The sequence below is a fragment of the Narcine bancroftii genome, chromosome 9 (genome assembly GCF_036971445.1).
Source record: "Narcine bancroftii isolate sNarBan1 chromosome 9, sNarBan1.hap1, whole genome shotgun sequence".
Classification (NCBI taxonomy): domain Eukaryota; kingdom Metazoa; phylum Chordata; class Chondrichthyes; order Torpediniformes; family Narcinidae; genus Narcine; species Narcine bancroftii.
Window position 1 is genome coordinate 71,215,876 of NC_091477.1, and position 12,546 is coordinate 71,228,421.

The following is a 12,546-nucleotide window of genomic DNA, read 5'->3' on the forward strand; positions in this document are numbered from 1 at the left end:
AAAGGAATTCACGACTTGACGCTGCCGCAAATGGGGGAAGGTTGCGGCAAATGGGGAAGGGGGTATTCCTGCAATTGCTGGGGGTGTGCTGCCTCAACATGCCATTCCGGTTCACGGCGACAGCTCGATGCGGGAGCAATGGTCATCTTCCTTATCTATAATCCCCCACACCGCTTGAGCCAATCTGCCAGTGCCAGAGTAGTTCCAGCAGCGTGGGAGATTATGGGTAAGAAAGACAACCATTGCTCCTACACTCCTGCATTGCGCCGTCACTGTGAACCGGAGTGGTATGTCACGGCAGCTGCACATCGTGGCTCACCCCTCCCACCCCCCACCTCCGATCACAGCAGCATGTCAAGACAGCACCACGACAGCGTCCTACATTGAGTCATCCAGGGGTTTCTCTATGACGCACACACACAAGCACTGGTGTTCCCTTTAAAATCACTGGAGGAGGATGCTTGGGTAAGTTTTACTGGGTTCCCTGACCACCTCTGAGGTAGGTCTGGGACCCAGTTTGGTTCTGACCAGGTTGACCCCTCTCAAATTTCCCAGTTAACCCCATTTTACATCACAATTTGAAAGGGCCTTTTGAAAGGCCACATGCTTAGCCTTGCATTCCATTTTTTCCTGTGATCTTCTAAATCCTTTATCCTCAAGTAACCTTTCAATTCCAGTTTAGAGTTATTCATGGAATCAATTTCCATCACCTCTCAGGCAGAGCGTTTCAAGAAATGCAAGTGAAACCATCCACCTCCCAGGACTTTGCCAATAATTTTAAATATGTATATTGATACATTTTCCAGAATTTTTCCTATGTATACTCCATCAAAAGCTTCTTGACATCTTGAAAATTTGCCCTCTTGGCTTCTCCAAGTCCATGCTGCCTAATTTATACACAATTATCCTACACCATTCCCCCCCCCCCCCCACCCCTGCATGTTTCAAACAGAAGGAGGAAACCAGAGCTCCTAGGGAAAACTCACACAAATGCAGGGAGAGTATACAAACTTCTTAGACAGCATGGGATTCAAATCCCGGTCCCAATCGCTGGCGCTGTAAAGGTGTTGCGCTGTTACGCCAACCTGCCGCCCTAAATCTTAACCTTTTCTAAGAGTCTGAACATTCTTTTTATTTTAATATTTTATTTTTGTTTTTTTTTTCTATAAATTTACATACCTGCATGTACGGAGAAGCGGACTGGCCAGCAAAATGGCCAATTAACGCAGCAACCGCATGGACCTGGGGATGACACCGGCCATCGTCCCAGGTGACCTCCACACAGCAGAAAGATGGGAAACTCTGGTCAATCCCAGGACAGCGCTCCGATGACACAGGGCCCTGACGCCAGTGTCTGCGGCCCATATAAGCATGACGGCCAGAGCAATAAACCAGTCTCGTTTTCCAAGGCTTTGGTGTGCGTGTTGTTCTTCTCCACGCTCACGTAGCATGAATACTACATATATATTATATGAAAATGGAAAGTTTCGATATGTATATAACTTTGTTTTTTCTTACAAAACGAAGCACAACAACCTCATCCCTCCCTCCCTCTTCCCAATATAAATCCAGTGTCATGGCTTACAACTGGGTTTTTTTAAAAATCTTCATAAGGGAGGTCACATTTTTATAATACCTTTTTATATTTGGGTCCCAATATAGTCAAGATATGGTCACCATATTGTTATAAATATATTTATTTTTTTAAATTAATGTGATTTTTTTCCATATGTATACAATTTTTCATCTCTGCATTCCATCATGCTATCTGTAGTGGGGAAACCGGACTTCCAAGTATTCACAAGACATTTTTTTGCCACAGCTAAAGCTATTTTAACAAATTGTCCAAAAGATAAAGCTCCGGATTGTCTGAAGGACACTCGTTATCCTTGTTAGTATTTCAGTAATATACTGCCAGAAAGGTCTCACCTTCACACACCACCATGTAGCATGTACAAACGTTCCCATATCTATTCCACATCTCCGATATTTCTGATTTTGATTTACGCAACTGCTGTGGTGTGAGATTGGTGTAGGAAATTATATTGCACTAATCCGTATCTTGCATTTATAATTGACGTCATGCTATCTAAACACCCATCAGACCAACATCTTTCCATTATTGTGACTCCTAAATCCGAATCCCATCTCTCTCTTGACCTCTGTAAACCTGGCTTTGCACTTTCATTTTGGAGAGCAAAGTACATCCTACATATAAATTTAGGTGTATTCCCCACTAAATCATTCGTTCCATCTCATTAACTTCACAAGCTTGGTCCCCTTCTTTGTCTTAAGAATGATGTTAAATGGAGAAAGCAGAAAAATGCCCCATTAGCTACTCCATACTTATTTCTCAGTTGTTCGTGAGACACGAGTTCCTTCCATATAACAATCATCAATATATCTTAGTCCTTTATCATACCATTAATTCAATATTTTGTTACCCATAGGCAGTAGTATATTTTTACATAATGGTGGCCTCAGTGTACCTGCTTTTATCCTGATACATTCATTTATTTCTTGCCATATTCTAACCATGTGTATTGATATAGGATTATCCTTTTTTGGTTATGGACTTGAAATTCCACTTATAAAATCCTTCATTGTCTCCTCTTTTATTGAATTCAGTTCCATTCCAATCCTCAAAGGGGGACCGTTTTCTTCAAAGAAAGACAATAGAAATCTTGTTTGTGCTGAAAAATAACAAAAATCCAAAAGTCTAATTCTTCCCATGTTAACTTTTCCAGTGAAATTCTTGGTATGTTGTTATTCCATAGGAATTATTTTATTCAATTATGTAATCATTTAAAGAAATTTTTCATTAGTACAATAAGCAACAATTGAAAGAGATACTGAAGTCTTGGCATTACCTTCATTTTTTTTACAATTTACCCTTCTTATTAATGTAATCGACAGATCTTTCCATTTCTGTAAATATTTTTCTATTTTTTCTAATAGGGAGGCATAACTAAGCTTACATAAATTCTGTAAATTATGACATTATTCCTAAGTATTTAATTCCATCCTTCTTCCATTTAAATAAACTACTTTTTTGGTATCTTTCAATCAAAATTTTGCCATGGCATGATCTCACTTTTGTCCATACTTATTTTATATGCTAATCTTACCAGTAATTCAGCTGGGTCAGACATATATAACAGCACATCATCAGCGAATAAACTGCTTTTTGTTCTTCCTGTCCAACTTTGAAGCCCTTAATATCTAGATCTCTTCTATAGTCTCCGACAGAAGTTCAATAGCTTGAGTAAATAATGCTGGTGGTAGGGGACACCCCTGTCTATTCAATCTACTCAAGAGATAAATAGATGACATTTGGTTATTAGTTATAATTTTAGCTTGTGGCTTATAATAAAGTTTTTTATCCAATTTATGAATTTTCTGCCTAAACCAAATTTTTCCAACGTTTTATAAAATAAAAACCATTCTAGTCAGTCAAATGCCTTTTTTGCATTTAAAGACATAATAATGTTGGGATTCAACCTTGATTTTGCTATATGTATTATATTGAATAATCTACATGGACTCTTTGAAGAATGTCTTCCTTTAACAAATCTTACCTGATCTGGATGTAAATACCCAATCTGTTGGTTAGTGGCTTTGCTATAATTTTATAGTCTGCATTCAGAAGTGATATTGGTCTGTATGATGAGGTTTTTAATGGGTCTCTACCTTTCTTCGGTAGCACTGTAATTATAGCAGTTGAAAAAGATTTTGGGAGGGTTTGGGTCTCCACTATCCGGTCTAACATATCCATCAACAGAGGTATTAACAAATCTTTAAATTGTCTATGGAACTCAGGAGGGAACCATCTTCCTCCAGAGACTTATTAGCTCATAAAGTACCTAAGGCTTTCTCTATTTCTTCCTTTGCAAAAGGTTCATCTAAGTCATCCTTTTCTCTCTTCTAATTTTGGAGGTTCAACATTTGTTAAAAATTCTTTATTTCATTTTCATCTCCTACTAAATCTGATTTATATAGAATTTGTCAAAATGTATTATTTCTTTATTTTGATTATGTTATAGTATCAGTTTCTGTTTCTATTTCATTTATCATTCCGGATGACTCCTCTGCTTTAACCTGCCAAGATTACACTTTATGTGCCCGTTCTCCCAGTTGACAATATTTGTTTAGTTTTTAATATTTTTTTTTTCCATTGTACATATTCGTAATTTATATTGTAATTTTTTAATTCTCTAAAATTCTATATTTTCATTGTGTTCCTGATATCTGATATTCCTTTTCCAGTTTTGTTATTTCCTTCTCTAAATCTTCTAACTCTCACATAATCTCTCAAGATTTTTAGTATAAGGAATTATTTGTTCCCTCAAGTAAGCTTCAAGTGTATCCTACATCAGAAAACTATTGTCAGTAGAAAGAAGACTGTTTTCACAAAATATTTCTATCTCTCAATAAATTCACAAAAATCCTTCCTCTCCAGTATCTATGCATATTTTCTTGCTTTTCCATTATCATAATAGTTAATGTTAATGGCAAGTGGTCTGATAAAAAAAGTCTTGCCAAATACTCTGTTGTTACCACTCTACTTTGTAATTGAGCAGATTTAAAAAATAGGTCTATCCTTTTATGTGAATCATGCACCCCTGAATAGAATCAACAGTCTCTTTCTAAGGGGTTGAGTTGCCTCCATACATCAATTAAATTTTTCATAAATGATGTCGTTTTTGCAGCTTTCATCCTTGTTATTGTTCTTGCTGATTTGTCTAATATTGGATCCAAACAAAAATTGAAATCTCCTCCAATTAAATATATTTTGTCTTTCCCCCTGCAGTTTTTAAAAATATATCCTTCATAAAGACTTTGTCGTCATAAACTAGGGTGTAAATATTCATAAACATTTATGATTCTGCATAATGTAATGTGCCATTACAAATCTTCCAGCTTGATCCATTAATAGTATATTAATTAAAATTGCTATATTTCTTGCTTTTGATCCAAATGAGGCAGACATTACTTGCCCCACCCATCCTCTTTTTAATGTTGCATGTTCCAATTTGGTAAAAGGCATTTCTTGTAAAAAGACTATACTTTTTTTTTAAGGTATGCCAAGACCAGTTTTCTCTTCACCGTCCTATTAAAATTAAAACTAATACATTTCAATGTTCCATCCATATTCTTCTTTAAAACAATATTTTTAACAATAATATCTGACTCTTTAAATAGTAAAGTGATCCTTCCCCTTTAAGAAAAACACAATGTCCCTGCCTCAATGGTGACGTATATGTAGAGCCCTGAAAGCCCGGGATGAAAGCCCGGGATAAAAGCCCGCAGAGTCTTTCGACGAAAAAACCCCTCCCTTAAGTGCCATCTTTTTATGCTACTCTTTTCCAGGCGCCATTCTCCCCCTTAGACCGGAGTCTCAACCCTGCTACCATTTTCCCAGAGTTTTTTCCCCCTTTTACTGAGCTCTCTGTGAACATTTCTATACCTTTTACTTTTAAATAATAAATACAAGACAGTTTATAAAAAATAAAAAAATACAACTTTTACTGAGTTCAGTTATAAATATTTTCACAATTTCCTCCCTCAGCAACCTCCATTTTTTTTTTATACAAACTTTGCAGAAAATCTTCCATCTCGTTCTTGGTCTTGAAAAATCACTGGTTTCCATCTGCTACTTCAATCCTCAAAGACAAGGAGTATATCGTTGCATATTCCAAGTTTTTAAGCATGTAGTTGTCTTTTCACATCTTCAAATTCTTTTTTGTTTAATCAAGGTCAGGCTAAAGTCTTGGAAAATATAGTATTTTTTCACGATCAACCTTGAGCAGGCCATTATTTTGTTTGTAATCATTAATCATATGCTGCCCCCAGAATTATCTCCCGTTCTTGGTAGCTGAAAAGTCTCACCAGAACTGGTCTTGGTCTCTGGTTACCGGCTCTTCTGGGGCCGTGTTCGATGAGTTCTCATGATATGCAGTTTTTCTCCAAATTTGTCCTCTCCCAACACTCGTGGGATCCATTTTTGAAAAAAGTTCACTGAGTGTCTTCCTGAGGGGGGCATGGCAAAATGGCGTAGAGTCTAGGCGTGTAATCTCGACCTCTCTGGCCAGACTTGTAAGTACCTGGCTTTTAACTCTTTGTTTTCAAGTTTAAACTTTTTAAATTTTAGTTTAAAGTATCAAGGAATTATTATGGCCACTAATGGTAAAAAGATTAAACCTCAAGTGCAGAAGAAATTACATTTTCGAAGTGCTGAATATTTGGGGCCTAGACGACTTGATACAGCCTCAGGCTTAATCTCTTCAGTGTCTAAACCTCAAAGATTGCCCGTGGAAGTTGAAAAAAAAGATGTATATTACTCACCAAGTGAAGGATGGCACTGGAATTACTCATTCTCTGGAAGAAGGTGAGTGTTCCCAAGAAGTGGACCCTGATTTGGAAAGCCTTTCGATTTCAACAGAGGGAGCACACAGGAAGAAGACTCCATTGTTGGAAATGCATCAGGAAGCACTTCAATGTGAAGAAATTGCTTTTCTTCGTGATTTCATAAAAAAACAACGAGATGCGGGGGGAGACCAGCGGCGACTCCCTGAGGAAGTCGGAGTGCCGTCACTGGGAGTCCAGATCCGCAGTAAAACTTTTAAAATGCCTTCTATTGAGTTGCAGCAGGAGCTGCAGTTACCTTGTTCTGTCACTACATCAGAGAGAGCAGGGCTGAGCTTTTCTGACCTACAGTGTATGCAATTAAATGATGTTGTTCAAGTTGTTATTAAGCCTTTGACATCTCAAATGAATGAAATGGCTCAAATGAATGCTGGTATAAGTTCAGAATTAAATATGGTTAAGATACATGTAGGTGCATCTTATGAAGAATTTAAAAAATTTCAGACTGCTTTTTTGGGCTGTAAACAACAAGTGGCTCCTAACACAGAAAAAGTGCTGAAGGTTGAAAAATCAGTCATAGAATTGGGAGAACGCGAGAAGGAGCTAGAGAGGAAATTAGACTACTTGGAGAATCAAAGCAGAAGCAATAAGGTGAAAATTGTTGGTTTGCCAGAAGGTATAGAAGGACAAGATCCTCTTCGTTTCTTTAAAGACTGGATCCCTCAAGTATTAGGGCAAGAATTTTTTTCTGGGGGATTGGTACTGGAAAGAGCCCATAGAGCTCTAAGAAGAACACCCTCAGCTGGTCAACCAGCGAGACCGGTAATAATTCGATGTTTGAATAATTTGGACAGAGAAACAATACTTCGACTTGCAGTGCAGAATGCGAGACAACGACCAATTCCGTTATTGATTCAGAATAGCAGAGTTTTCTTTTACCCTGATTTGAGTCAAGAGGTCATTCAATGTCGATTTAATCCAGTTAGTGGCGTAAAGGTTAGAAGTCTACTTTTCGCTACCCTGCAGTGTTGGAGACTATCAATTTCGGTTTTTTGAAAATTATCGTGAAGCAATGATTTTTGCTGATTCATTGCCAGATATAAGAGGACAAAGACGTAGTCCACCATTATCTCCTAAAGAAAAATCTGGTTGTTCTGGAAACGGAAGAAATGGGAAAAACGGGAATGGAAAGAGTCCAACTTCTTCTGAAATTGGATCTTCGAGATTGGAATCTCTTGGTTAAAAAGAAGAAATTTTTTTTTCTTACTCTTTTTTTTGTTATTATGATATTTTGATGTTATTCATTGTTTGGCTGGGGAGGGAGAGATTTGCTTTAAGTTCTTTACTAGTCTTTACACACTGGTGTGTGACCCACACCCAATTTTTGCTTAGGGGATTACTACCTTTTGGTTGTTTTTTTGGGGGGGTGGGATTTTCTTTTTTTTCTTTTTTTTTAATTTTCATTTTAGTTCATTTTTAATTTGTGATTTTTTTTCCTATTGGAGGGCCTATATACGTTGATTTGAGTTTTCATATAAAAATATCATTGGCATTTAGTAACAATAGTAGATATGTCAAAGTTGAGGTTTGCTACTTTTAATGTTCGAGGATTAAACAGTCTGATTAAGCATAAGCGAGTCTTGGCATATATTAAGAAAATGAAAATTGATGTTGCTTTTTTACAAGAAACACATTTGAATGTGAAGGAAAGTATGAAATTAAAGAGGGACTGGGTTGGGCATGTATATTCTTCCTCATTTAATTCTAGGGCCAAAGGTGTAGCAATTTTGATCCAAAAAATTTTGTCTTTTGAATTACAATCAATGGAGGAAAAGGCAGGATGTATTCTTAAATTGAATTGTAAGATTTTTAGTGAATTTTGGACTTTACTTAATATTTATGCCCCAAATCCAGATGATGAAATATTTATTTCAGATGCATTTTTATGCTTGGGCCAGGCTAATGATAATATTTTAGTTGGTGGTGATTTTAATTGTGTTTTGGAACGTATATTAAATAAATCTCTGAAGAAAGTTAAGAAATCCAAAATGGCAGTTCAGGTTCAAGCGTTGACGAAAGATCTTAATTTAGTAGATATTTGGAGATGTCTTAATTCGACAGAGAAAGATTTCTCCTTTTATTCATCTGGACATGAATCGTTTTCAAGGATTGACTTCTTTTTAGTATCGGCACATTTACAAGGGAAAATACAACAAGCGAAATATGAAAGTAGGGTGATTTCAGATCATTCTTCGTTATATTTTACATATGCAACTTATGAGAAAATCCAAATGGCCTATCGTTGGAGGTTTAATGCAATGTTGTTATAAAATATGGAATTTATTGATTTTTTGGAAAAAAAAATTTTTTGAAAGAAAATTCTAATTCTGTTCAAAGTAAGTTTGTATTATGGGATGCTATTGAAAGCCTATTTGAGAGGACAAATAATTAGTTATACTTCTAAAATAAAGAAGTATCGATTAAATCAGAGTTTTGAATTAGAGAAACAGATTGATGAGTTAGAAAAGGAATTCCAGAAAGATGCTACAGAAGATCAGAAAATAGAATTATCTAGGTTGAAATTGGAATATAATACTTTGCAATCTTATTAATTTGAATGTGTGATTAATAGGACTGAGCAAAGGTATTATGAATGGGGAGAGAAAGCACATAAGGTACTGGCGTGGCAATTAAAGAAAGAACAGATTTCGAGGACTATTAAAGCTGTTAGACGGAATTCCCTTATTACTTATAAACCTCGTGAGATTAATGATGAATTTTACTCATTTTATAAAAATTTATATACATCTGAAGGAAAACAAGAAACTGGATCAATTGATCTTTTTTTAAAATCACAGGTGAATTTACTGATATTAGAGGATGCAGATATATAGGAGATGGAAGAACCATTTACTGATTCGGAAATTAAAATGGCTATGCTGGAAATGCCGAACGATAAATTGATTTTCAGTTGAATTTTATAAAATTTTTTATGATGATTTATCTACAGTGTTTGGGAATGTATTACGTCAAGTTAGAGAATATTGGGGAAGTCACGTGATGGAGTAGTGGCCGGTAGGGGAACTCCAGCCCTCTCCAGAAAAGTTAAAAAAATAGAGTAAAAGCAAAGGCACAAACTTAAAAACCAAAACAAAGTGAAAGTAAAAGTGTGAAGAAAATGGCAGCGAAGAAAGAAAAACCAAAAACAGCAGGAAGAAAAGAAGAAGGAAAGACGTCGGAAGAAGAAGGTGAAGGCCTTACCTGTCCGAAGAGGCCCGCCGCGGAGAGAGAGGCCCGCTCCCACAGGTCAGTGGAAGTCCCGGGCTCGGGACTACAAAAATGGCTCGCAGAGCCGAGAAAAAGTGCGCAACCGCGCATGAAAAATAACACACTGACGGGAGGGGGGAACAGCTGCAGAACACAGACAATAACGACAACAAGAAAGAAGAGGGTAAAAAGAAAACAAGGAAACAACAGATGGTCAACCCAGAGGAAGAAGAAGAACAGAAAGAAGTGGAAGAAGAAGAGAAAAGCAAGACAATGGATGTAGCTTTTTTTAAAGAATATATGGAATCAGTGAAAGAATGGCAATTACAAGAATTTGATGAGATAAAAAGAAGAATTAAGAATGCACAAGAAAGAATGAATAAAATGGAAGTGGCCTTATCAGAATTGGCAAAAAGAGTGGAAAATATGGAAAAACAAGAAACATTTGTAGATATGGAAGTAAAAGACTTAAAAGAGAAATTAGAAGAATCTAATAAAAAAGCTAAAGAAGCACAGGAGCTGTTAGCTCAGAAGATAGATATGATAGAAAACTATAATAGAAGAAATAATATAAAGATAGTGGGCCTTAAGGAAGATGAAGAAGGCAAGAATATGAGAGAATTTATAAAAGATTGGATCCCCAGGGTCCTGGGAAGACCAGAATTACAGGAAGAAATGGAAATAGAGAGGGCACATAGAACTTTAGCCCCGAAACCACAACCGCAGCAAAACCCAAGATCCATTTTAGTAAAATTCTTAAGATATACAACAAGAGAAAATATATTGGAGAAAGCAATGAAGAAAGTAAGAGAGGACAAAAAGCCACTGGAATATAAAGTTCAAAAATTTTTTTTCTATCCAGACATAAGTTTTGAACTCCTGAAGAAGAGGAAGGAGTTCAATACAGCAAAAACAATCTTATGGAAAAAAGGATATAAATTTATGTTAAGGTACCCAGCGGTACTTAAAATAATTATTCCAGGGCAACAAAACAGACTATTCTCAGATCCAGAGGAAGCAAGGAAATTTGCAGAACTACAAAACAAGCAGAGAGATGAAGACATGTAATAAGAGTAAAAATTACCACGATCTATATGTATGTGTGTAAAGGGGTATATGTGTGTATATATATATATATATATAGTGTGCATACATGAATGTATCCGTATTTAAAGGAAAATATATAGAGTATAGACAAGAATTATTAAGGGAGGGAAGTGGAATAGAGGGAATAAGGAGGGAATTAAAAGAGTGACCTTTGTTACATATGAAAATTGAAATCTTTTCTGGGGGGGGCTGGGTGGGGAGGAGTTACGGTGACTGCAAAATCAGCTGACGTTTGCGAGTGAATTCGCAAATCCAAATGGAGAGGGGAGATGTGGTTGTCCGACAAGGGATAAAGGACAACTCAGGAGGGGGAGGGGAGATTGGGGTTAAAGAAGTTTTAAATAGGAGAATAGGGAAAATGCTTGATGTTTTAGAAATGTTGTCTTATAAAGTGTTCAAAACAAGAAAGCAGAAATGGATAAGAAGGAAAGGTAATGATGGAGAAACGGAAAGGAAAGATAAACAAAGTATAAAATGGCTACGCTGAACTATATGACTTTAAATATTAACGGAATACATAACCAAATCAAAAGGAAGAAACTGCTAAATTTACTGAAAAAAGAAAAAATTGATATAGCATTTGTGCAAGAAACACATTTAACTGAATTGGAGCATAAGAAATTAAAGAGAGATTGGGTAGGACACGTAACAGCAGTGTCGTATAATTCAAAAGCAAGGGGAGTAGCTATATTAATTAGTAAAAATGTGCCAATTAAAATAGAAGAGGAAATAATAGATCCAGCAGGGAGATATGTAATGATAAAATGTCAGATATATTCAGAGTTTTGGAATCTACTCAATGTATATTCACCTAACGAAGAAGATCAAAAGTTTATGCAAGATATTTTTTTGAAGATAGCAGATACCCAAGGGAACATATTAATAGGAGGGGATTTCAACCTGAATTTGGATTCAAATATGGACAAAACTGGGAAAAAAATTAACAGAAAGAACAAAGTAACCAAATTTATAATTAAATCGATGGAAGAAATGCAACTTTTGGATATATGGAGGAAACAACACCCAAAGGAAAAGGAATATTCATATTACTCGGCTAGACATAAAACATACTCAAGAATAGACCTATTTTTGTTATCAGCTCGTATGCAAGATAGAGTAAGAAAAACAGAATATAAAGCTAGAATATTATCGGACCATTCACCCTTAATATTGACAATAAAGTTAGAGGACATCCCTCCAAGAATGTATAGATGGAGATTAAACTCCATGTTACTCAAAAGGCAGGATTTTGGAGAATTAATTGAAAGACAAATTAAAATGTATTTTGAAATAAACACGGAATCAGTGAAAGATAAGTTTATACTATGGGATGCAATGAAAGCGTTCATTAGAGGGCAAATAATAAGTTATGTAACCAAGATGAAGAAGGACTATAATCAGGAAACAGAGCAGTTGGAAAGGGAAATAGTAAATATAGAAAAAGAATTAGCAATGAAGGAAGATACAACTAAAAGAAGAGAATTGGCAGATAAAAAAATAAAATATGAAACACTACAAACATATAAGGTGGAGAAGAATATAATGAAGACAAAACAGAAATATTATGAACTAGGGGAAAAAACGCACAAAATTCTAGCATGGCAGCTTAAGACAGAACAAGCTAAGAAAATGGTATTGGCATCAAGGAAAAAAGACAAACAAATTACATATAATCCAAAAGAAATTAATGAAAACTTTAGAGAATTCTATGAACAATTATACCGAACTGAAAACGAAGGGAAAGAAGGGAAAATAGATGAATTTCTAACTAAAATTGAACTACCAAAACGACAAATAGAGGAACAA

The 12,546-nt window shown here is 35.8% G+C and overlaps 1 protein-coding gene across 2 annotated transcripts in view; it reads right to left on the reverse strand.

The window, feature by feature from the left end:
* LOC138742263 (AMMECR1-like protein) overlaps positions 1 to 12,546 on the reverse strand; it is a 105,889-nt gene that overhangs the window by 59,129 nt on the left and 34,214 nt on the right. Inside the window, exon 3 of one of the 2 annotated variants that reach the window (XM_069896400.1) lies at positions 2,490 to 2,693. The exons of the other annotated variant lie outside the window; for it this stretch is intronic. Within the exon in view, the coding sequence (XP_069752501.1) occupies positions 2,490 to 2,538 (49 nt within the window). The 5' untranslated portion in view covers positions 2,539 to 2,693. The remainder of the gene's footprint in view (positions 1 to 2,489; positions 2,694 to 12,546) is intronic. 2 annotated transcript variants of the gene reach the window in all.